Genomic DNA, 27,386 nt, shown 5'->3' on the forward strand with positions numbered 1-27,386 from the left:
TGTGTGTCAGAAGTGAGACATTGCCACAGACTTCCAGGTCAGCTCTTTAACTATTCTGCCTCTAGCATTTCTTTAATAAATCTTTATCCTTTCTTTCTTTCCCTTATACTTCCCTCTCCCCCAGCCCTTGAGAAAGGGCATAAGCTGAGGCTGCAGAAAGAAAGATTCAGGATAGAAAACAATCCTATAACCTCCTACATGGTCAGAGACCATTAAGGCCAAATTGTACCTGCACAAAATGTCCTCCACAATATTTCCCAGGGTGTTTATCAGCCTTCACCAGGAGACCTCCTGTGATGATGATCCCATCATGTCTGGAGGCAAATGCAGAACTTCCTATTATTGAGTTTTACTTGAGGATGAGGCATATGGTTGAGAGAGACCAACACAGACACACTCAACCACCACCACCATTTTATTAAGCATTTACTATATACAAGGTACTATACAGACAATACAATGAAACAAATGAAACATCCCCTCAAGCAGCTTGTATTCTGCTGGGGTTGGGGATGATGTAACGTGTATACTCAGAAACACATACACATTTAAGTAATAGTGTACTGATATGCATGCTTGTATATTAAACTTGCATCTATATAATACTACCATCCTTTCACATGGCAATCACATGTGTTTACAATAACATGCATAAACACAGATGCGATGTGAGTATTTCCCGTTATTGGAAGTGTTTAAGTACTATCTTGATGGCTATCTTACAGAAATATAGAGAGAATTGCTATATTGCGTGGATGGTTAAATTTGATTACCTTAAATATTCCTTCTACTTCCCAGAGTCTATGTTTCAATTTTTCATGATTTTAACAATCCAAAATTTAAAAAAAAAACCACAGGGGAAGTCAACTGATAGTTTATTTTTTCCTTGATTCCACAGACCTTCACCAACTGTCCTTGTCAGTCAATCACTAGAATAACCATTTTCTGGGCCTCACTACCCTGGTGCAACAAACCTTTTCTGCTGTCCTAAGTTGTCTTGGGCTGGAATATTGTTTTACTCAGTCTTTTGTTGGTTCTGCCACACTAGAATTTGTTTAGTCGTTATTTAAATGCGGCTTAATGGGGTTAAATGGGGTTAAAACTCCATTATTTAAAAGGGGTTAAATGGGGTGGGGTTTGAAGGAGAGCTGAGGTAAATCCCCATCTTTACTCCTTCATCTTGGCATCAACTCCAATTCCTGTTTTTCAAAACAATTGGATTGACTGTTTAATTTTTGTCTTTGCCTGTCTAGTGCTTGAGACATAGTTGACACTTAATAAATGCCTGTTAGGTTGTATTGAATTGTATTGATTTGATGGTTGATGGGATTTACATATGAATGAAGACAAAGGGAAAAAAACTTTCAAGTTCTGAATCCCACAGATAACAAGGAATATTGAATAAAATTTTATGCAGTTTCACTTGGCTACACTTGAAACCCTACCCAGCCTGGATTCCAACTCAGGCACTTGGACACTTCCCCTCCTACCTTTCTTTCTTTAAAATGTGCCTATGTTCCCTGATTTCCTGTATCTTTAAATAGGTAAGTATAATTATTCCATCGATGTTCTCAGATTGTGAAGCATAGCTGAAGTCATAGAGTTGAGAAAAGCTGCTTTGCAATAAGCTCCAGTCTGGCTTCAAATGGAATCTCCCTTGGGTTCCCCAGGTTCTCAATTTCTTGTGATCCCATAGTATTTTTCCCACAATGGCTCATTCAGACCTCTTGCATTTAGTGCTAAAATCCTTGGTTGCCCTTATTCAAGAAATCTAATTGGTACAAGCTCTCATCATAACCCTTCTCTGACTCAAGGCACCTGTATCTCTAACTTTTGCCCCTTCCCTCCTATCTCAGAGAAAGTTTCCATAGTCTATATTGCCAAATGTTGCCCCCATTCCCGCAGACATTGGGTTGTCATTCATATCCAGATTCTTATTCATTCTCATTCCTCCAGATTCTCTAAAAGAGTGTCTTTGATATGATGTGGTACCACAGTACTCCACATGTGAGCCTCACCTTCTCTGGGGATGGGGAAACTATCACCTCCCTCCTTCTGGACATTTTTATCTCTTGTCATACTCCCTAAAGCTGCACTAGTTGTGTTCTTTACCTCTCCACTGGTTACACTGAACTAGCGATTTGCTAAGATCCCTTTATCTTTTCTGAGATAATTAAATTCAAACATTCATATACTCTTTATACTATACTTGGAAAGGTGATCTTTAAGGCACGGCTGTATATGTGTATGAATCTATGTACGCATATATGCACATATTTATGTGCATGTTATGTCAGTTTGGTTCTGGGCTACAGTCACATCTGCCTCTCCTCTAATAGTGTTTATTAATAGCAAACAAGCAATGTGATACATATAGACATACATATATATTCAGGTAACAGGTAATAGAAAACTCCTAGCAACTCACAGATAAATTCATAGATACATACAAACCAGAAACTCAGCTAGGGGCTTAGGAATGTCTTTTTAGAACTTTGTCTTCTGGTTCATCTTCATAGTACTACATGAGATATTCCAAAAAAGTTTGAGAAGTTGATACTGTGGGAGTTCTAACCTCTGTCTGAAACATCAAACTATTTGGGGAAGTCAAATACTTGGTGATTCCAATGATTATTTATTCTGTGTCATGGTGCTCCTCTGTGGACCTAGAGAGTCCTGCCCTTTGCCATGTGTTGTCCTCAAATTCAGCCTGTCTTTATCCTCCTTATAACCCAGAGAACAATACTCCCCTGTTTTTTGTGCTAAGCACAGATGGGGAGGCACCTAATAATGGAGTCAGGTAAAACAGGGAAAAAATAGATTGTATGCACACTGGAGGGTGGGGATGGACAGATAATTAGGAGAAATGAATGTAAGGCAGAAGAAGATAGACTTGTAACCAGAAAGAAAGAAAGATATGTCAATTTATCTCTCCCTATGGAACCCCTTTTGGAGCAGAGCTCCTAGAGCCAGCAAGGCTTTTGGGTCCCCAGTGCCCAGGAACAGACTTAAGGATGAAGTCAAATTATTGTAAACCTCAAACTACCTGAGACTGGGGGCACGTGCACATTGACTTTCTTAACGTAGTCCAAGACAACAGTAACTTTCTTACACTTCACATTTTTTTACATACTCTGAGTCAAACAGTTTGCTCATATTGATCTTGCAGTCCATTAAAACCCCTTCTCCTTTACACAGTTGTCCAACCAAGCTTCTCTGACTTTGAACTTGAGAAGTTGGTTATTTTGAAGCGAAAGATAAAAATGTGCATTTATTCCAATAAAGCATGATCATGTTAAATTCAGCACAAGGGAGTAGTCTCAGGAGATATTTTTTTTATTCTCGATGCATTTAGTAGTTTAGGTAGTGTTCCTAATTTTATATCATTGTCAAACTTGATGAACGTGTCAAACCTTTTTCCAAGTTACTAATAAAAAATGTTGAAGCAAGACAGGGTCAAGCTCAGATCCATGGAGATTCCCTTTCTAGTTGCTATTTAACCAATGACTACATTTTGGATTTGGCCATTCAAAGGAGACCTTTGAAAGGTTTCATTTCTAATATAGTGAATTTATTCAAGTTTAAAAGAATAAGTGTCACTCCCAACTTGATAGTCAAAGTATATGAACAAGTAAATTTCAGAGGAAGAAATTCAAGCTATCAATATTCATGTTTAAAAAAGTTTTAAATCACTAATAATTAGGGAGATATGAATTAAAAGAAATCTAAGATTCTACCTCACACTCCTCAGATTGGCAAAGTTGGCAAAAATAGAATGACAAATGCCGGAGAGACAGTGGCAAAACTTGCACTATTGGTGAATCTGTGAACCAAAGACTCATGGTGTCTATCCCAAAACTGATAGATGATGGATTCAGAATACACAGATTCAGAAAGAATTCATTTGGACATGGCCAGTAGGGGAATTTATCTTGCTTGGCTAGGCATTGGTTTTTTCTTTGTTTTTTTTTCAGTTTGTGCTTTCTTAGTAGGAAAATAGAGTGAGAAAGAAAAACGGTAGATCTTCATTTAAAAAAAGAAACATATTAAAAGATTAAAAGCCCCTTTTTGTTGTTTTTAACTTTTCTTATTAGTTCAAACTCATTCTGAATTTTACTATATACTATTTTTTTTCAGAACCATACATGCTTTTGTGCTCATTTTCTATTATATGTCCTTACTCATATCGTCAGTAGGTGGTCTTTGTTTCATACAAGTTACCTGGTGAGTTCCCTGTGTATCCACATTAATGGTCTCTTTAAAACCATTTTTTTCCTTGCCAAAACTGGATAGAGGGTCTAACAAGAATTGGTTTCTTTCAACTATCAATTAAAACTCCATATATTGCAAAGTTTTTCCTGCTCTCACTTAATGTTAGTGCTTTTTTTCTATTCACTATCTCAATTTATGTTTGTTAACAGTTATTTTCATGTTGTCCTCACCACCACCCCCATTTACTGTGAGATGCTTGACCAAAGGGATTATCTTTTGCCTTTCTTTGAATCCCTAGAACTTAGCACAGCACTTAGTATATAGTAGGCACCTAAGAGATATTTGTTGACTATCAATACCTAATGAAAATACTTTTCAGTCATGCCCTGGTGAATTGGGGTGTCATACATTCATAATCATGACCTTTTGGAACTCCTCAGGGCTAGTTTTTATAGTGTCCCTCATGTTGTTTCTGGACAGACACAGTGGCTAATTTCTTAGCTTGATTGAGAGGTAATATGATTATATGGATAGAGAATAATAATAATAACTTCTATATGTATGTAATATAAATATATGTTACTTTAAGGTTTCCAAAGCTCTTTAAATATGTTAACTCATCAGATCCTCACAAAAATTCCATGAGGTGGCTGCTATTATACCTACTTGAAAGACGAGGAAAGAGAAGAGAAGGAAAGAAGGAAAGAGGCAGAGAAGGTTAAGTGATTTGCCCCAGCTCATACAACCAGTAAGTGTCTAAATCAGGATTTGAAATCACCTTCTCCTAAATCAAAATCCCATTCTCTATTCGGTGGACTTGTGGCCAGAAGACCCAGGTTTGAATCAGATACTTTGCAGATATGTAACCCTGTCAAGACATTTAACTTCTCTGGACTTCAGTGTTCTCACCTGTAAAATGACTGCCTTGGAATGTATGAAGGCTTGGTCCCTTCCAGCTCTAACCCACGATGGAGTTATGACCCCAATATGCTATAGCCCATGAAGGGAAACGAAATTTTCATACATAAGTGGAAATACAAAATGCTTCTTTTATTTTTGACCTATTGCTTTATTTGTGGACCTGATTTGTTTGTCATTTACAGTGACAGAATTAGCAGGGGAACTCAAGGAAGAGACTCTTGAAAGTTTGGATGAACAGACCTCCATCTGGAAAGTGTCTAGAGTCCTATTGCAGAAGCTAGCCTCTTATTCTCTGAAACGAAAGAGCAACTGACTACTGTCTCACATTTCATTCAAATTAATTTGGCTTCAAATATGTAACATTGTGCCTGGGCCATCTCTCATTTTTCTGTTCTGGCTAATAATTTATCCCAAAATCATGTGGAAAAGATTTATTTCTAAATTGTAAGGAAAAAAGAAAGACTATCTTAATCAATTTTGATTTCAGCAAGCCACAAGTTCACAATGCACACTGCTCAAGCACAAATAGGGTCTCTCTCTCCTGGTCACAAGCAGTCTTGACCTTCTCCTTGAGAATAAATCAGCTTTCCTAATTTCCTTGTTATTGTTTTCTTATCTCTATTCTGCTCATTTCTTGTACTAGGGTTAGACTCCTAAATTTTATGGAGATAGGAATCAATATGGGTTTTTTCTTCTTTTTATGGAAAATATCACAAAATGAGTTTTCTTTTAAGGATTCCCCTCACTGCTACCCAGTTCCCCTTGCAATAGTCAGATGTCACTGTGTACCCTTTGGAGAAAATAGCAGGAGAATCTTATCACGAATTTGCTTGGTCTTCACTCCGTAGATAATGGGGTTCAGAGCTGGCGGAATGGCAACATAAAAGTTGGCAAAAAGGATGAGGACATGCCGTGGGACATTGTGTCCAAAGCGATGGGCAAGAATGGAGAAGAAGGCTGGAGTATAGAACATGAGGATGACACAGATGTGAGACCCACAGGTTCCAAGAGCCTTCTGGCGGGCACCATGAGAAGGAAGGTGGAAGACAGCACTCAGTATGAGAGTGTAAGAGACAGCAATAAGGACAATGTCAGAGAGCACAGTCATGAGGGGCACAGCAAAACCATACCAGATGTTGATGGAGATGTCAGCACAGGAGAGCCGTGCCACACCTATGTGTTCACAATATGTATGGGGGATGATGCGTGTCCGGCAGAAAGGCAGTCTCTTTAGCAAGAACACATCTGGCAAGATGACACAGAAGCTCCTGATGATGATTCCCAGCATAATCTTGATGATGACCTGGTAGGTCAAGATGGTAGTATATCTCAGTGGGGAACATATGGCCACATAACGGTCATATGCCATAGCCAGTAGTATTGCAGAATCCACAACAAAGCTGAAATGGAGGAAGAACATCTGGGTGAGGCAGCCTGAGAAGGTGATTTTCTTGTCACCAAACCAGAGGTTACTGAGCAATTTGGGCAGAGTGGTAGATGAAAGAATTAGGTCAGTTTGGGCCAGCATGGAGAGGAAAAGGAACATGGGCTCATGGAGACTGCGCTCCACAGCAATGATGTACAGCAGGACACAGTTACCTACAATGGCCACAAGGTAGATAACACAGAAAGGAATTGCAATCCAGATGTGGAACTTCTCAAGCCCTGGGATCCCCACTAGGGTAAAGGAGCTGGGGTTGTAGCTGCTTAAGTTGAATGTGGCCATTTCCTAATGACTCTTGAAGAGGTAATTCTTGGGTCCTGAAGAGAAGCCAAAAATCAGAATTAAATGCCGGGGGTTATGGTGGCACTGTGGAATGTGTCAGTGTCAAATTTTCTGTGTGCTTGGAGGGCTCTTCCATAATGCAAAGGATTCTGCAGGGTGCGGTACACTGAAAAACTAACATCCCAGTGCTAACCTGGGCACTTTCCAGGAGGAGCAGGATAGACAGAGGGCATTTTGTGTCCCAGCAGAGGAAGAGTGTGCTAAATTGAGTAAAAGGAGTCATTCCTATACACATACAAATATATAGACATATACATACATATTTGTATATGTAATATATAAAAATTTATACTCACAGATTTACATATATGTATACATGTTTTATATAATGTATATAAAGTGCTATTAACACAAATATGCATATGTGTATATGAAATACAAATAAAAAATGCTATTCACCTAAAAGTTTATATACATGTAGGTATATATGTGTATATAATGTGCTATTCATATACTTCATAGTTTACAAAATTGCTTTCCTTCCAGCAACTCTGTGAGATAGGTAATACAAAAATGTTATAATCTCACTTTATTCATGAGTGCCTTGGATTCAGAGAGATTAAGTAATTAGCCTGTCGTGGCAAAAATAATAAATTTGAGAACCTGGGACTTGTGACCTACCTAGCACTCTTTGCCTAAAATGGCTGATGGTCAGATACTTACATCCTTAGCAATACTACCTAGGGTGAGCCTTGTAAATTCTTCAAATGCATCCCGATGTGTAGAGTACTGAATATTATAGAAACAGCCTATTGTGCTAGAAAGATACGATTTATTTAGAATAGATATATAATTGGTATTGGGAGCTGCTGTTTAAGGACTTCCTCCATCAATAAAGGTTAACATCTTCTCTGATATCTGTGGTATTAGAGAGTTGACTGGGGTCATTTAATGGTAAATTGACTTACTCAGGGACATACAGTATATTCCAGAAGTGGGCTTGAACCCAAGTCTTCCTAGTTTTGAAGTCGGCTCTTTGTCTACTCTACCATGTTGCTCTGATTTATATTCAAGGAGAAATGATACTCGATCATCTAACAGTGATGTCATCACCACTTTGGAGGGGATCTCATGTTTGACTGGGGAATTGATTGAGGAATCCAGGCAACTCTTTCTCTGAATAGGAATTCAATCTAGTTCAACCCTAAAAAGTGGGCACGTAGCGTACACTTAAGATTATAGGACTGTTAATTTTGAGCTAGAAGGGACCTTAGAAGTCATGTAATCCAACCACCTCATTTTACAGATGAGAAAACTGGTTCCCAGAGAGGTTGGCTTGTTCAAGGTCACAGAGTTTGCCAAGCCTGGCCTTCTTCATAGTACAGTGTGTGAGACATCTTGTTACTTCCAAATGGCAGCACATTGTACAACTCAACAATTCTCTTCAGGAGTTTTTCTTATGTTGGACCGAAATATGCCTCCTTGTAACTTTCTCCCATTGGTGCGAGTTCATTTCTGTGGGGCCAAGTTGTATAAAATGTATCCTTATTCTGTTTGTGGAGCTTTGAAGACAGTGACCAGATCACCCCTAAATTACATTTCAGCTGGAATGTACAGCTTTCATCAGCAGTTTTGATCTAGTCTGGTCTCTATTTCCCATACCTTCCAGGTTGTCATTTCATGGAGATCTGAAAATATGACAACCTGAACTGAATCCCAAAACCTAGAGCAGAATACAGCAAAGTGATCATGCTGTTGCTCCAGACAGTCTTGTACCTATGTAGGTAGCCTAAGAAAACATACAGCTTTTTAATTTCTAAGTCACATATTGAATGATCTTGAGCTGATGCCCATTAAAAGGACAAATTCATTTGCATTTGTTAATTTCTACACGACTTGTTATCTGGACCTAAACCACACCATCTCCCCATCTGCCTAACCCCTATGCCCAACTCTGGACTTATAAAGTTAATGTATTTGAAGCCCAATTCAAATGTTGTCCCCGATTCCTATAAAATTTTGTCAGTGATTTCAAACTTAAATAAAAAGTGGAGGAGACTATAAATCACAGGAAAAAATACCTGCTAGTACTCATTCACTTTGAAAACTGCACATTAATATTATCAATGCTTTATTGTATTTTTATTTATTTTGCTAAATATTTTCAGCTACACATTTGGGAGTGTTGTGGGTCACATCCAGTCCAACTAATTCATTTTTCTGATTAGGAAACTGAGGGCCAGGGAAACCGAATGGCTCCTCTAGGTTACACAAGTAGTTTATATGGATTGGTTTGAGGGGATTTGTTTCTACAAAAAAATCATCCAAGGGGGGGTGGAGCCAAGATGGCACCTGGAAAGCAGGGACTAGTGTGAGCTCCCCATCAAGTCCCTCCAAAAACCTATAAAAATGGCTCTGAACCAATTCTAGAACTGCAGAACCCACAAAATAGCAGAGGGAAGCAGGGCTCCAGCCCAGGACAGCCTGGATGGTTGCTGGGTGAGGTCATTCACATATGGAGGTGGGAGCAGAGCAGAGCCCAGTGTGGGCCGCGAGGACAAACCAGACCAGGAGCCAAGTGGAGCGGGCCCTAGTGCCCTGAATCAGTGAGCTGTGGCAGTAGCCAGACTTCTCAACCCACAAATACCAAAGACAACAGAGAAGAACTGCAGAACCCACAAAATGACTGAGGGAAGCAGGGCTCTAGCCCAGGACAGCCTGGATGGTCTCTGGGTGAGGTCTATCCCGCACGGAGCTGGGAGCCGAGCTGAGCAGAGCAGAGCAGAGCCCAGCATGGGCGGCATGTACCAACCAGACCAGGAGCCAGGTTGAGTGTGCCCTAGCGCCCTGAATCAGTGAGCTGCAGCAGGTACCAGACTTCTCAACCCACAGACACCAAAGACAACAGAGAAGGTTAGTGGGAAAAGCTGCGGGGAACAGGGGGATTGAGTTTGCAGTTCAGCCACCACCCTGGGGGCAGCGGAGGGGGGGCAGCTACAGAACTACAGCTGCAGTTGCTTCTGGCCCCAGGCGCACCTGGTCAGAGGAATTAAGTGGCGGATCAGAGCAGGACTGAAGAGCCTGCTGAAGATCTAAGTCCAGTTCAGGTTGGGGGTTCTTGGGGAAGGAGGAGTGCTGGTGTGGCAGAGCTGGTGCATCCCCCCAAGCTTGGAACATAGAACTCTTTACTCTACAAGCAGTCATACCCCGCTGAAAAACTCAAGGGACAAGTAAGTTGGCTGGGAACATGGCCAGGCAGTGAAAACACAACCAGATTCAGTCTCAGACTTTGGAATCTTTGGTGATAAAGAAGACCAAAGCATACAGCCAGAAGAAGTTAACAAAGTCAAAGAGCCTACAACAAAAGCCTCCAAGAAAAACATGAACTGGTCTCAGGCCATGGAAGAGCTCAAAAAGGATTTGGAAAAGCAAGTTAGAGAAGTAGAGGAAAAATTGGGAAGAGAAATGAGAAGGATGCAAAAAAAACAGAAAAAACAAGTCAATGACTTGCTAAAGGAGACCCAAAAAAATACTGAAAAATATGCTGAAGAAAACAACACCATGTTGTTTCTTTACATATATATATATATATGTAAAATATATATATTTATACATATATATATATATATATATATATATATATATATATATGTAAAATCTCTCCCTGAATGGTCAAAAAAGAAGAAAAAAATACCTAAGTTAATTATATTTATTTATTCAGAGATCATCTTTCTTTAAATTTCAAACTGACTTCATCCTACCAGTGTGCTAACCCTCTACAGCCTGGAGCTGACTTTTGATCTTATTTCACAGTCCCATATAGCACTATGAGGGCCCCATTCTGCCACCATGTACTCTAGTTGTGGGGGACTACTTACTTTCTTTCCCCCACATATTCAAAGGATCATAAACCTAGAGCTGGAAGAGACCTCGGAAGCAAGTTACTCCAACTCTCCTCACTTTACAGATGGAGAAACTGACACCCCAGGAGTTAATAGGTTTGGCCAAGATCAGTTAGGTAATAAGCATTGGAGAGAGGATTTGTACCCAGATATTCTGACTACAGATCCCACTGTTTAAGAATGCTGTTCTTATAGCTATGTCACTTTGCTTTTGATTTTAACTCTGAGTAGAACATTCTCTATCCCTGCCCCCCTTCATCTGTTAAATTGAGGCTCATCCTTTAAAGACTGGCCTAAATGATTACCTCTCCAGGAATCTGTCTCTTGTCCTGGGGTGATGTGAGGCTGAACTGAGATAACGGATACAAACACATTGTAAACCTTCAAGTGCTCTGTCACTGCCAGTTATTGTGATGATGATTACAGGCATTATTAACCTTCATTCCCTTTGCCTTCTACTATACACGACTGCTGAGCTCAAGCATGTTACACAGAGCAATCCAAGGGTGTGCAGAAAATGTTTAATAATTGGACTCTCTGGGGAAAATATTTAATTACGCAGTAAGAAAAATGAAGGGACATATTAAAAAGCACAAATGCACATATGTTAGAAATGATAAAGCAAAAGGTTCCAGTGCCAGTCCTTAGACCAAGACTCTATTCCAGTATTTTCCTCAGGACTGATTCTCTCCTATATACACACAGACACATACACATACATGTATTTATGTGTGTGTTTATGTATGTGTGTGTATGCATGTGTCTATACACACATGCAATACACGCATAACATTTCCATAACTGATCTCTGATTCTTTTGCAATTAGAAGTAGTCCCTATTCATCCAAGGTGGTCTTATGGACTTCCTTACCTCCAGGTGGGGTCGTATCCTACACCAGTCTGAGACAAGGCAGTTTAATGATATTTCTGGACACATAGAACAACCTCCCACCCCCACCCCAGTCCTCAGCAGCCACCACCATCACTATGCTCCCACCTTGGTTTAGCTCACCAAGCTCAGACTCCAGTTATCCTATTGGTAGGAAGGAAAAATATGTCTTTGATGGGGAATCAACTGAAGGCTGAATGAATGCCCTTGTAAGAAAGGAGATAGGACTTTTTATTATTCTCCTTGCAATCCCAGGAGGGAAAGCTCCAAGCCTGCAAATCCCTGAGTACTTACTTCTGCGCCATCCTCCAGGATATGATAGAAATCAACCAGATTAACCCTTTGATTTTCTGAGAACAGATATCATATTCTGTGCAGAGAATGGCTCTAGAGGCTATAGAGTCCAAGGATTTCTGGGTTCCTGAGTGTCTCTGCCTTCAGTGGACTGGACCACGAGAATAGTCTCAGACCTTGAATCTGAGGCTCCGTATATAAGGATTATCATCTCAGGTCAAAAGTGTTAGTGGCTTCTCTTCTACAGCACATAATTGCCTCATTAATTTGTCATTCACGACCCTCCAGAGTCTGTGTTCAGCTTTTCAGGCTTATTTCACACTTTCTCACTTCACACACTCTATATTCCAATTAAAATGCAGATTTTATCTGCAAATTACTGTCTCATCTTCATGTGCCTTCTTTCACATCTAAGCATTTGCCTGGCCTGCTCTCCATGGCTGGAATAGACACAATCCTTTTCTATCACTTTGGCTCCTTATGGTAGGGCTTACTGAAATCCTAACTTTCCTTCAATGTCTAGCTCAGGTGGCATTTTCTCAATGAAGCTTCCTGTGATGCCTCCAGGTAGAGGAAACTCTAGCTTTCTTAATTTCCTAGACCATTCTGTTTTGTATTTATCCCCTTCTAACTTTTATTATGAAGCAGTATTGCCCATTGGTTAGCAAGTCAGCCTTGAAAAGAAAGACCTGGGTTCAAGTTCTATCTTCTGACACTTACTAGCCATGTGACCCTAAGATAGTCATTTAACCTCTTGATACCCTAGACCTCAGATAGTATCAAACTCAAATAGAAAAAACCGTGCATATGGGCTGCATATTAACTTAGAAAACTTCATAGTAAAATTATCTATGTCCTATTGCATTGTTGTTTATTTTCTAAAATACTCCCCAATTACATTCTAATCTGACTCAGCTGCAAACTGGAGTGTTGCCTGCTACAATGCCAGTCAGTTGAGTGTTTGACATTTCTGCTCTAGACAACTCTCTAAGACTGTAAGTTACAGAGAAATCATTGGCCTAGTATTGGTGGAGGGAGTTCCTGGGAGTTCCCTATACCCATGAAAGCACAGGTACAGTTTCTCACTCTAATTTGTATTCTAGTTATTTGTAGAGACATTTTATCCTTATATAGATCATAATCTACTTGAGGGAAGTGTCTCAACAATCTTGCTAGCAGCTACTGTGGGGTATAAGATCCACCAACAACCAGCACCCAGAAAGCTACCAACACAGGTTCTTTGATCTGCTTTACCAAGGAAAGTAACTTTAAGGAGTTAACAATCTCAGTTTAATCAAACATACAAATATCATTCACAGTTCAGGGGGAAAAGACCAGTCCCCTGAACTTCAAGCCAAATACAAACAGAAATTACAAACAACAACAGACAGACCTTGTCTGATTCAAATCATAATACATAAGTGCCAACATCTGGGTTGCAAAGCTGGGGGGAGCAGTTTGCAGCTTGCCCAGAGTCTCAACACTCCTTCCACGAGTTTGCCCCCAAAATCAAATGCCAAGCTCTCCTCAATTATATCCAGTTTGGAGCCCTGAGGACTCTGACCTCACCCGGGCTGGGTCTGGGAAAGTTCTCCATCCGCAGAATCACATCATATACAAATCCATGACTCCCAATTGTCTCAGTGCTGAGAAATACTCCAAGACAAAAAGATCCCACTTTGTCTGCCCCATTCAGACAAAGGCCAGAATCATTAAAGGCACTTAAGAGAAGAAAAGCAAAGTGTCCCACCTTAATTACTATTACAGGCAGACAGCTTCATTGGCCCTGCAAATAGCATGACGTCTTGAACATGCCAAATGTCTTTGAATGGTAAATGACTACAAACACACACACACACACACACACACACACACACACACACACACAGGTATCTAATAAGGGTGATTTTGAGTGGAAGGAGGAGGGAGAAAAATCCAGAATCTCTGAGAGCGCTCAGAGAAATATGGACTGTGAAACAAAGTCATCAGTGGACACTTGTCTCAGTACAAACCTCACAGAAGGGGAGTGTTCCCTGAAAGAGAAACAGAACACTAAATATAAACAAATTATTCTTATACTACTTTGCTCAGCCTAACTTCTTCATTTTGCTCACGACCTATTCCAACACCCAGAGTTTCTCCCAGTGAAATGCACTTATTCTATATCTCATCATGTCAGGACCAGACTATCTGCTCCTTCAATGGTAAACTCTTTCTATGGTATTATAATCTCTTGAGATTTGATAATGGATACAGAATAGAGAAGAATCCTAATTAGTACAGGCTTTTCTAGGAGAATCCTTGAAAAAGTATCCTTCCTAAGTTGCCTAACTTAGAGGAACAACTCAAACATGGAAAATTTCAGTCTAGGACTTCTAGTAGCCCAGCCAATTTGGGAAATACAGTGGAATGAATAGGGACTTGCCCTTGCAATCACATAGGTAACCCAGGATTGCAGGTTATTGCTCTGACTTCAGTCCAACTGTGCTGAACCAATTTTTTCAGGGTCTTCAAATTCTGCTTATCACCCTGTGCTAAACCCTGTGCTCAACAGAAAGAGGAGACACACTCACAGAAAACTTATTTTATCCAAATTTACTGACTTAGTTCTTGTTCTAAAGTTAAAGACGGAGATTTCTTAGGGTCTACTGTGCCATGCTCTATACCCAGCTAGTGTGTAACTGGCTTCTAGGTTTCACAGAGCTCTAGAGTGATGATCTGGAATATGCTTAAATATACCTCAAACAGAAAATCCTTCTCATCTCTGTTCTGTGAGCCCCTATCCTATGCTTTTGCTCTTCCCTCTTTATTTGTAACCTTTCCCCCTCTCCCATTTATAGGACTGAATAATTTATTCTTAATAGGCATGTGATTTTGGGCATAATCAGGTAGCACAGAAACCCAAATTATAAAGTGCTTTCAGAAAGATTTGCAATTTGGATTGATTCCCTTTTCACCCCCTCTAAAGGCTCCACATATGTTATCCCATAGATAGTAAAAAGGAGATAAAAAGAAAGAAAATGGTAAGTTTTAGAATGAGAAAAGATTTTCTTAGAAAGTGCTCAGAGGGACCCAGAGGAGGAAGATCATTCTGGAAGTACTTTGATTTGTGCCATTTCAAATCTCCATCTTTTCTTTTATACGTACAGTGTTCTAGAGGTCCTCTGTACAGGGCCCCATAATATTTCAGGATCATTCTCATTTCTTATCATTCTGGTTCACCTGTCTACAGTGGATCAACCAGGGCACCTCTCCATGGGAATCTTTTTTTTTTCTTCCCAAAGCCCATGGAACTTAGAGCAGGAAGTTTCTTCAAGAACAAAAAGACACTGACATCTGAGGGCTCTGAGAAACATAAACCCACATGCATTTCTTAGCTTTCCTGACTTTCCTGGTTGTCCATCTCATCCACTTCCTAGAAGATCTGTAAAAATCCTGGTTACTCTGGTAAAGCTTAAGGAACTGAATCCAGCAGTTCAAAGTCCACCATTACTAATTCATGTTTTTCTGCACTCTGCTTTTTATGAGAAGAGCATCAGAGAATCAGAGAGCTCAAAGGGATTTGAGACCTTATCAAGTTCAGCTACATCATTTTATAAGGAAGAAGGAGATTGAGTGACTTCCCCAAGGTCACACAAATAGTATACAGCAGAATGTGGGATTTGAACCCAGTTTTTATGACTAAATTTTTTATATCCCCAAGACTTAGCACAGTGCCTGGCACCTTAACTCCCAACGTAGTGCTCTTTCTGGACATAATCCACCCATTCTGAGGTACCCCCCCAAAAAAATTTGAAAAATTCTAAGGGATACAAAAGAAATTCAATACATAGTCTCTACACTGAAGGAATTCACGTCATTAATTAATTTATTGTTAATTCTGAGTACTTGAGGTACCATTCTTTTTAAGAAACTTTCCCTCTGTCATCAAGACCTTTTCTGATTACTCTTCTCTTTTGGTTTCAATTTATTCCCCCAATATACAAATCTCATACACTGCCATAAAGTGGCAGCAATTGTAATAGTCACAGGGTCACAGCAGCAAAGCAGGTACAGTTCTTGAGCATCACCTTTGGGGGGCCATGAGTGGCTAATTCAGTCTGACCAGGTTTAGAAACAAAATTTTAGCAACTTTTTCATATAAAATAATATAGATTCCTGGGAAGTTAGCTGGTTCAAATGCATAGGGGAGATGAAGGGTAACAGAAAGAATCAGCATCACAGTCTAGTCTGGCTCTATGTTGGCTTTGCAAAAAAGATTCCAGCAGGAAATACACAAAGGTTTCAGTCTGTGCCAGCCTAGGGGGCTCATATCAGTGACTCATTGATCCATAATACCATATAATGACATCAGCCCAGCACTGGAAGAGACTTCAATGGCTATCTAATATATTTTATCTCTGATCAGAAATCCTTTCTATCTACAACCATTCCCGACAAGAAGAAATGGACAGTAATGATGGACCTTGAATGTCCATCTCCTCCCCTAAAAGATTATGCTCAATTTTTCTGGGTAGTTGATCCTTGGTTTTAATCCAAGCTCCTTTCCTTTATGGAATATCATATTCTAAGCCCTCAAGGGGAGGGTTCGAAAGGGAGTAGTTAATTGTTTGCAAATTCCTTTTTAAGTCAATAAGTGATAGAGCAACCAAAAAGTCATTAATGTAATTTTAGAAAGTATTAAAGAGATATGAAATGACAAAGGAAGGAGGAGGTAGGTCCCCTTTACTCTGTCATGGTCAAAGCTAGAGTTTTGTGTATGCTTATGTTTACTTCTGGGTTTACTTACAAGGTAATTTCATGTGGAGGCATTGGTTATTGGGAGGAATAGTCACATCTTAGGAAGTACATGAACAATCTTTTTCAGGGGAAAAGTAATTTGCACAGGGATGGGATTGAATGCAGATTGACTATTTTAACACCATACTATGAGAATAAGGTTTATAAAATAAAAGGATGTTTTACCTTTAAAAAAGAAAGATTTAGTGGAAATACGGTAGCAGTCTACAAGTATTTGAAGAGCTGTCATATAAAAGAGATTAAATTCTTTCTTCTTTATGCTAGATTGCAGAAGAAGGTCAGTGGGTGAACATTGCCAAGAAGGTTATAGATTGCCGTAAGGAAAACTTTCCAATAATTCAACCTATTCAAAAGAGAAAGAGCCTACTTGAAAAGTTAGTGCATTCCATTCTATAATTATAACAACTAAATTTAGTTCCAAAAAAAGAGATGAGAAAAATGTACCCTTTTCATATCTCTTCAGAGGTTGGGAACCATGAGTGTGTAATGCTACATATATTGTCAGTCATGTTTGGTGTATTAGTTGTGGTGAACTGCCTTTTTCCTCTTTAAAAATATTTATTAAAAATATTTTTTACATCTTACATAAAATGTCTCACTGGTATGAAAAGAGGGCATACACATATTTGGAAATGAAGATGATTACAAAGACAAAATATATACTGATTTTTTTTAAAAGAAGAACTTGGTATATTTTTAAGAGTCTTCCATACAGGCTGCATGACCACTTTCAGGGATAATGTAGATTCCTGGTCAGGTAGTTTCCTCACCTTGGTACAGGTTGAATTAGAGACATTCTTATGGGATAATAGAAAAGGAAAATGTTCTCCCTCCTGGCCATTGCTGTGGGAATATTAACAGTCCTTCAGGAAGAGAAAGTAAGCATAATTACAATGTAAAATTAGTGGTCCTCATTATCATAATAACCCTAACAACAACAATGATGATAAACCATACCATATAGAGAGTTTTGTGCAGTTTTAAATTTAATATAGTTTTTTGATTCATTCCCTCCTCATCTAATTTTCGCAAAAAGCTCATGAAGTAGGCAAAACAGATATTTTTACTGAAAGGGAAATTGTCTCAGAGAGTCCAACATCTTATCCAACATTGTACAGTATTCACAAATTCAACCTTTATTAAGTGTTTACAATGGGTCAGAAAGCACTGTACTAAGCATTGGCAAAGAGTCCAATTTTAGCTAATATAGCATACTTCCCCTCATGGAGGTTATTCTCTAATAAGTGATATGAAACAGACATATGAAGAACCATAACACAAAATAATACAGAAGAACTTCATTAATTCTGTCCCTCAAAATGCTAGATGACTTCAAAGCAGTGGGAAAGCCAAGGTTTTTACCAAGAGGCAAGATAAATGTTAGCTTTCCTGGAAGAGGCTGTATTTGAGTTAGGCTTTAAAGGATAGGTAGCAATGCAACTAACAAGGAGAGGACTTTCCAAGAGACCCATGACATAGGGAGCAATATGAACAAAAGCAAGACAGAGTAGTTCTTTTTTGGCTAGATTGTTACGCATTTTTCCAAAGCATTCATTGTTTCACCAATGGAAACATGACAAGAGTCATTCAAATAGTGAATTCTCTGAATATTTACCAAAAGAAGTCAATTACATACAACTGTATAGGACAATAATATTATGAGGAAAAGAGAGCCTGAACTTTGGTTTCACTCTATATCCCAATCAGAAATTTGTCCCAAACTAAAAAGAAAAGTAATCTTCTTTATCCCCCTACCATTATTCCAGATAGGACCAAATCTCCTCCCATTGTGATTTCAGCCTCCTTCAACAACATTTCCCCTTTGGTGAAAACAAAAGGGCCACTAGCTCCCTGATCTGTTTGGTTTTGACCCCATAAATAACTGGGTTCATCATGGGAGGCACAAGCACATAGAGATTAGCCAGTAGAATATGAATATGTCTAGGGATTTTCCGGCCAAAGCGCTGAGCAATGACAGTGAAAATCCCTGGCAAGTAGAACATGAGGATGACACAGACGTGGGACCCACAAGTGCTCAGTGTCTTGAGCCGGGCATCCCAGGAAGGTAGCCTGAAGACTGCCCGGAGGATGAGAATATAGGAGATAACAATGGCTACCATGTCGAGCATGATGCTGAGCAAGGGCACAGAGATTCCATACCAGATATTGATGGTGATATCTGCACAGGCCAGCTTGGCCAGGCCCATGTGTTCGCAGAATGTGTGGGCAATGATATTGGTACGGCAGAAGGCCAGGAGCTTCAACAGGAAGACAATGGGGAAAACAGTAGCGAAGCTCCTGAACACTACAATGCCTCCAATTTTGCGAATGATGCTGTGATTGAGGATGGTATTATACTGTAGTGGGTAGCAGATGGCCACATAGCGGTCAAAGGCCATGGCCAGCAGGATCCCTGACTCCACCACAAAGGCAAAGTGCATGAAGAAGAGCTGAGTGACACAGCCTCCAAAGGAGATGGCTGTGTCATCCATCCAGAAGATAGCCAGGGCCTTGGGCACAGTAGAAGTGGATAGGATCAGGTCTCAGAATGCCAGCATGCACAGGAAAAGGTACATGGGCTCATGAAGACTACGCTCAGCAGCCACGATGAAGATCAGGATGAGATTTCCTGAGGCAGCAACCAGGTACATCAGGCAGAAGGGAATGGAGATCCACAGATGTATCTCCTTTAGGCCAGGGATACCAATCAGCACAAACATGTCATAGTTGGTGGCGGAAAGGTTGGGAGCAGACATATCATGAAAACTGACAGTCTCATCCACTCACCTTACTGCCTTCCTTGAAGCCAAGAGGATGAGTAGTCACAAGGCTAGAAAGGAGAATCATTCAATCAAGCCATTAATCAACATTTCTCAAGCCCCTTCTATGGGCCTAGCCCTGTGCTTTTTAAAACAACAGTTTATCAGAATCCGGTAGCCATGACCCATCATTATTAATGGGCTTTTCTTCTAAATACATTATTGAGAAGGAATTGGATCATAGGACTTAGAATTGGAAGTTTTTAGATATAAGCTGGTCAAATCCCTTCCTTCCATCTTCATGTGAAGAAGTTGAGGTGCATAAAAGTTAAGTAATTTGGCCAAGGACACACAGGTAATAGAACAGAGCCAAGTCTTCTCATCCCAAATCCAAGGCCCTTTTCACTGAAGTGTAATATAAAGCAAACAAAACAAACATAAAACAATGCAAATTATTGAGTACCTGTTATTTGTGCAAAAGCACATTACAAAGCAAATGTAAGACTCAGTCGGGTGGTATAGTGGATAGAATACTGAGCCTATAGCCTAGAAAATCTAAATTCAAATCTGATCTCAGGCACTTACTAGCTGTGTTATCCTGGACAAGTCATTTAATTACTGTCTGCCTTAGTTTCCTCATTTGTAAAATAAGGATAAGAAAAAGACTTACTTTCCAATATTCTCTTGTGAGGATCAACCAATATAACATTTGTAAAGAATGTAGCAAATTTCCTGGCACATAGTAGATGATCAATACATGCTTGCTTCCTTCCTATATCCTCATACTTAATGAATATACAATATAGCTAAATTCTTTGTGCATCTTGATAATTTCATCTGTTGTTCTATATAACTTGTAAAGTCTGTAAACTGTGGGATATAGTCTTGAGTCTCTTTAAGTTTATCACAATTATCCTACACTTTCTTCATATCAAATTGTTTTATTAGATACTTATGTATTTTGCCATAACAAAATGGGGAAGGTGTAACTAGATAGTAATTCATTTGAAAAGATACCTGAGGGTTTGAGTGGACCTGAAGATCACTATAAATAGTTTTAAATTGCAGCAAAGAAAGTTAATGTAATCTTAGGTTATGTTAAAACAGGCAAAGGGTCCAGAACTGGGCTCTCCTCTGTTGAGAGTATTATATTCAATACTGGGAACCACATTTAATGAAAAACATTGATAAGCCAAAGAGTACCCAAAGGAAGGAAACCAAGATGGTAAAGGACCATGACTTAATGCCTTATGGTGATCTGTTGAAGGAAGTGGAAACATTTAACCTGTCGAAGATTTAGTGGAAACATGAAGTGTTTAAGAAAAGATTGATTGACCACATATCAGCTATGATCTAGAGGAAATTCTAAGCATGTCTTGGAGTAAATTCTGAGATTCTATGATTCTGCGGAAGAGGCTAAAGGTCAGTAATATAGCACAAATGGGAGATAACCTTTGTTTAACCCTATTGTTGCACCAGGATCTAAGAAACATTAAAAGGAGCAGGGCACTAGGTACCTCTTGCAATGTTGCTTTAGATAAATAAACAAAAAAAAATGCAATAAGAAAGCATGGATAATTTGCAATCTGCCCTGTTGGATGGAGTGATCCCATGTGGGAGGATACATTGTTGGGCTAAACTATCCCATCACAGATTCACAGAATGTCAAATTTGAAAGTGATTTTAGAAGGCATCTAGGCCAACACCCACCTGATCAGGAATCCCCTCTACACTCTTCCCCCAGGTAGTCTTCCCACCTCTGCCTGGACAGCTGCAGTAAGGAAGGCAGAAAGAGATGAGGGAAACTCATGAACTCTTTAGGATGACCACTGACTTTTTGGGTACTTCTAAGTGTGCAATATTTTTTTTTCTTTTTATTGAGCAAAAACAAAAAATCACCATCTTTTCTCTTCTTCCCACCCCATTCCTACAGTTGATGTCTACCCATTGCTATTAGTTCTACCCTCTGGGATCAAGCAAAACAAAGAGTGTGGTTTAATGGATGTTACTCAGATTTGACATCAGAGAACCTGGGTTCAAATCTAACTTAATACATGTCTGACATTGAACAAGTGACTTGTTTTTTCAGGGCCTAGTTTACTCATCTCCAAGATGGCAGTGGTGAGTCAGATGGTCTTTCCCAGCTCTAAAACCTTGGATCTTAATTTAGAAAGACATTTTGTGATTCTCTACGTAGAGCGATGGCCTTGGAATGAGGAAGACAATGAACCTTTCCTCAGATGCTTGTTAGCCAGATGACTCTATGCAAGTCACTTATTAGCTCTCAACCTCCATGTCATCATCTATGGAATGAAGATATTAATAGTACCTACTTTATAGCGTTGTTGTGATGATTGAATGAGAGCAAACAAGGAAATAAATAAAGTATGTTTTTCATTTATAATTTAGAAGCATTTATTAAAATGTTTTTGTTGTTGTTGCTTCCCCTTTTATATTGTGAGCTCCTTGAGGACATTTTTTGTTAGTTTTTTATCCTCAACTCTTGCTCGGTGCCTGGTACATAGTACATTTAGTAAATGTTTATTGACTATTGAGAGCAAACTGGAAATTACAATATAAAAGTGAGCTGCGATTTTTGAAACAACAAAATTTAGAGAGGTGATTATTCAGGAAAATGTATAAATGAATATTTATAAATAACAATTAGCTATCATTCCTGATTTTTAATTGACATTCAGCTGGTCAAATTATTTCATTTATAGCATGAAAGAGAAATGAACAAAACATTAAATCAGGAAAACATGTCCAGCAATAATATCTGCACAAATCATATTATGTCTCTTAGGAGGCATAATTCAGTGTTTAAGAGTACAGGAAAACTGAGTCACAGGAACTGAAAAAATAACAAATGGTGAATTGTTTCATCATGTATTCATTCCAGAGGATATTCAGCTTAGAGAAGAGAGGGTTATGAGGAGGATATAATTGCTTTCTGGAAGTATTTTTTTGGAGGGGGGAAGGCAAGGCAATTAGGGTTAAATGACTTGCCCAGAGTCACACAGCTACAAAGTACCAAGTGTCTGAGGCTGTATGTGAACTCAGGTCCTCTTGACTCCAGAGCCGGTGCTCTACCCACCTAGCTGCCCCTTTCTGGAAGTATTTGAAAGGCTGTATTGAAAAGAGATTAGATTTGTTCTGCTTGACCCCATAGGACAGAGCCAGGAGCAATGGTATATTCACATTCATACTGCCCTTTAGGCTTCTCCTCCACAAATACTCTCTGATGTCTCATCATCTCAAAGGTTCTAAAAGGCTGAGCCCAAAGTGCATAAGATTCTACAAGATCAAAGAGGCTTTGACCAAGGGCCTGGTGACATGCCATATGTCAGTCTGGAGGCCATCTAATCAAATTTGGTAAGAAATATGATCAGACTGGTGGTAAGGGGAGATAAAGTTTTAAAGGCATAGCAACTTCTTAAGACTATCTAATACACTGTAAAAAATCATCATCAGAGGAAAAGTCACGCAAAGTAGCAATCAAAGATAAAATATTGAGGTTTAAGGTTAACCTATTTTTTGTTCCTTCCCTCCCTCCCTCCTTCCTTCCTTCCTTCCTTTCCTCCTTCCTTCTTTCCTTCTCTCCTTCCCTGCTCCCCTCTTCCCCTCCTCCTCTCCTTCCTTCTTTCCTTCCTTCCCTCCTTCCTTCCTCATTCCTTTCCTCCTTCCTTACTTAGGTCCAAACTCCCCTCCTTGATCACCAGTCTTTCTTTTTTCATACCTATCCACCCCACTAGCAAGTTTTGTTGACTTCCCATCCTACCTTTCAATTATGCCTTCTGGAACACCTATTCTGTTGTTAATTATCTCAATCAGGTATAAATAACAGCCAGACTCATAAATAACATAAATAATAAGTAAAGTTTAACTCTGATAGCTAACAGGATCTTCAAAAGGATGGAGCTCAGGTCTCCCTGGCATTAGGAGTCTTGGGGTTACTAGAGAATTGTCAGAATTGAGCCAAATGTTTAATCCTGTTTTCTAAAAACTTCTCTCAAAAAGACAAAACCAAAATTAAGTTCCAGAAAGTTCTCTCAGACAGTACTCACTGATAGGAAATTATCCCTTAAATTTAACCTTATACCATACTAGCTACATAAAAAGAACCTTTCATTTTTCTTCCCAATTCAAGGAATACATGAGCTTTATTATTGGTGGCTGCTCAAGGAGTTGGGGACAGTCAATGAATTTATAGGGATTATGATGTGAGAGGTATTGAAAGTCTCTCCCTCTCTCACACTTCTTCATGACCATGTGTCTGAATTCTACCACCTCATAGTCCTTTGAAGCTTTTTTCTCAGTTAATCAGAGCTCCTTAAAAGTAGGAACTGTTTTTTGCCTTTTTTTAAATTTCCAGTATTTAGCACAGGGCCTAGTACATAATAGATGCTTAATAAATTATTAAATAATATATTTTCCAGAAGACCCCTGTGAAAATAGGTGACACCTAGAAAACGAGGGATAGAGAGCGGCCCCTGGGTATTTCCTATAGCATTCCTCCATCAACACATTCTGCTACGTCACTATAGAGATGGAAAGACCCTAGAGATCGTCTAGTCCCAAACCTTAACTTTATAGATGAGGAAACTGAGACCCAAAGAGAAGTGACTTATCAAAGATCAATTAATCAATTAGTGCCAAAGCACAGAATCAATATCAGGTTTTCTGACTTTAAATCCTGTACCCCTTTGGCAAGAGGTTTTCTGTACATTTGAGTGGATTAGTTTATTATGAAATCTAAGAATCTCAGTGTTTCAGGGGACCACAGGGGTCATTTAGTTCAATGGGTTTCTGAATAAAAATCCACTTTTTCTGACATACTCAGTAAGCGCTCATCCGTCCTTTGCCTGAATCCTTCTGACGAGAGAGGCTCTCCTTGACCTCACAGAACCATAGAGTTTGAGGGGCGGAAGGGACCTCAATGGTCCCCTGCTAGTCTCACTCCTAATGGAATTCCAAAACACTTCTGGATATCTCTGAATTGTAGGAAGCATGTTTTTGTTCTTTGGCCTCCTTGCTCTCTAGGGCCAGAAATGAGGATAGAGACTGGAGTTGGAATCTCTTTGGTACAGAGAACTCCTGGTTGAGGAAACTCCCTCTACTCTTTCAGGCTAACACCTTCTCAACAATTTTTGGTTTTCGGGAATCAACTAAAACACTGAGAATTTAAGTGACTTGCTCAGGGTCACATAGGCAGCGTGTGTCAGACAGAGGCAGCACTTGAACCCAGGCAAGGTTTGGCTGCTAAACTTTCAAGGTGAGGATTAACACCAGAGAAATCAACAAATCAGGGCTTGATCTATTAACTTAAGAAAGAACATGTTAATAAGGCAGATGGTGCTTAAAACTGTGTTGTATGTACATGGTTTTCCCCAGAGACCCAGTTGTCAAACATTTACAAGTTTAAACCAAATCTTCCTGGCTCTTAGGCCATATCTCTATCCACTATAAATCTAATATAGAATTCAATAGAACAACTCTTCAGATACTTGAGGACAGATATTATACCCCTGGGCAGCTAGGTAGTGCAATGGATAGAGCAGCAAATCTGGAGTCAGGAAGACCTGAGTTCAAATACAACCTTAGAGACTTATTAGCTGTGTGACCCTGGGCAAGTAACTTAACCCTGTTTCCTCTGTTTCCTTGCGTGTACAATTAGCTGGAGAAGAAAATGGCAAGCTACTCCAGTATCTTTGCCAAGAAAACACCAAAATGGGGACACAAAGAGTCAGATACTGAAAGACTCAATAACATTATACCCCTACTCTCAACCTCGCTCCTCCTAAGTATTCTCTTTGCCATGCTAAACATTCCCAGCACCATTTCTTTATGCTCTGAATTAGTGCTTCAGATGAAAAAAAAAAGCTACCATCTTGGGAAGCATAGAGAGCTTACTTCTGAGGGGACATGAGAGCTGCTATGTCATTTGAAAAACTATACTATAAAAGAGAGATTAGATTTGTTTTGATTGACCCCAGTGGCAGTGGATGGAGATCACAGAAAGGGGAATGGGAACAAGCATTTACAGACTACCTACTGTATGCCAAACACCATGGTAAGTGCTTTGCAAATATTATCTTACTTGATCCTCACAACAATTCTGGGAAGTGGGTGCTATTTTTATCTCAATTTTGTTGATGAGGAAACTGAGAGAGATTAAGTAAATTGTGCAGGAACACAAAAGTAGGAAGTGACTAAGGCCAAACTTGACTCGAAGTAGTCTTCTTTACTCCAGATCTAGCACTTTATCCACTATGCCATCTAGTATGGGAAATATCTCCTTGGAATAAGAAAAAAAAGTCACTAACTATAATAGCTCTCTCCCTCTTTCTCTCTGTCTCTGTCTCTGTTTCTGTGTGTGTGTATGTGTGTGTGTGTCTCTCTGTCTCTCTGTCTGTCTGTCTCTCTGTCTGTCTCTTTCTCTGTCTCTCTCTGTATATACATTTATATATATATATACACAAAATGTATATATGTGTGTGTATATATGTATGTAAATACATATGATAACATAAGCTGCATTTGGAGTCCATGGACGCCTTTAGATTTTGGATTCATATTTAATGGGGATGATGTAGGAGGGATTCCTTTTGCAGTAGAAGATGTACTGATGACTTTCCAGGTCCTGAATTTTCAACTCTGAGACTCTAGAATTCTGGCAAAACACAGGGTCAGAGAGGTTCCTTGGAGAAACTGATCATGATAAGAAGGAGTCTTGGATATTTCACTACCTACTGATTGTCTGACTGGAAAGGAATGCACCCAGAGACTTTGACCAAAGAGAAACTTAATCTATTTCTATTGCATGCCAGCCCAGCATAGTGGACTTAGGAGTGGACTCTATCAGTAACCACAGCTTTTTAATATAACAACTAAAAACACCCTTTTTGCTTGTATTTTTGGAGCTGTCTCCAACCTCTAGCCCCTGTTACTCACTCACCTCCCTCCATGGATTTTCTAACATCACAAGCAAAGGTACAAGGTAGCAACAGAGACTCCAGACCTGTTGGGAGTAGCTGAAGGACTATTTATCCTTTCCAGAAGCCTTAAGGAAGACATCAGGGTATCTAGGGTCTGGAACTGTCTTCCCTACTTAAAAATCCCCCAAGGACAATTCAACTCAATTTAACAAACTTTGGAGGACAGTATTAGAGAGTTTTCCATTTAACTCTCATTTGATTTCTTCCTTTTGGGTCCCCTGATGGTCTCTGGAACTGTTTATGCATGAAAGGTAGGAGGTTATGTTTTCACCGATCGCTCCAGGACTCATGCTTCTCAATTAAACTTCTCTTGTCCTTAAGGGGCCACAACTTTATCCCAATGAAACTTCCAATGTCAACATTATATTGTGTTTCCTCACCAGAATGACCTTAACAGCCAGACCGTAAGAAAAAAAGTGGTCACTTTTATTAGCACGCTTTAGTTTTTCTTCTACAAGCAGCATTATTACACATAACTCCTGCTTTTCTTATTTGGACTATTTTCAGGCATTTATATGATGTTTCAAGGTTTGCAAAATCTTTTGTAATATTATCTCATTGTACTCTCATAACAACCGTAGGAGGTAGGCATTATCGTTCTCGTCTAACAGATGAAGAAACTGAAGCATAAAGGAAGTAAGTGACTTGCCCAGGGTTACACAGCCTGTAAGTGTAAGGCCAGATTTGAATTTGAGTATTGCTCATTTGGGTCCAGTGCCATGTAGCTGAATATATTTCCAATCTTACAACCCCTCCGAGGAGGAGAAAGATATGACTACATTAAGCAGGTTGCAATGAACATTTCAGACTCTGAGGGGTAACTACAAAGAGAAATTTTACTTTTCATTCTAAACCAAGTGGGTTTATCAATGTTTTGTGGCAAAT

General features: G+C 39.4%; 1 protein-coding gene and 1 pseudogene across 1 annotated transcript; both read right to left on the reverse strand.

The window, feature by feature from the left end:
* Nucleotides 1-5,911: 5,911 nt before the first annotated feature.
* LOC118838412 (olfactory receptor 52H1-like) lies at nt 5,912-6,859 on the reverse strand. Its single transcript, XM_036745709.1, has one exon. The coding sequence runs from the start codon at nt 6,857-6,859 to the stop codon at nt 5,912-5,914; it is 948 nt and encodes a 315-aa protein (XP_036601604.1).
* Nucleotides 6,860-18,549: 11,690 nt separating this feature from the next.
* LOC118838533 lies at nt 18,550-19,500 on the reverse strand (annotated as a pseudogene).
* Between the last annotated feature and the right edge of the window lie 7,886 nt (nt 19,501-27,386).

The sequence above is a fragment of the Trichosurus vulpecula genome, chromosome 2, assembly GCF_011100635.1.
Source record: "Trichosurus vulpecula isolate mTriVul1 chromosome 2, mTriVul1.pri, whole genome shotgun sequence".
In the NCBI taxonomy this organism is placed as follows: domain Eukaryota; kingdom Metazoa; phylum Chordata; class Mammalia; order Diprotodontia; family Phalangeridae; genus Trichosurus; species Trichosurus vulpecula.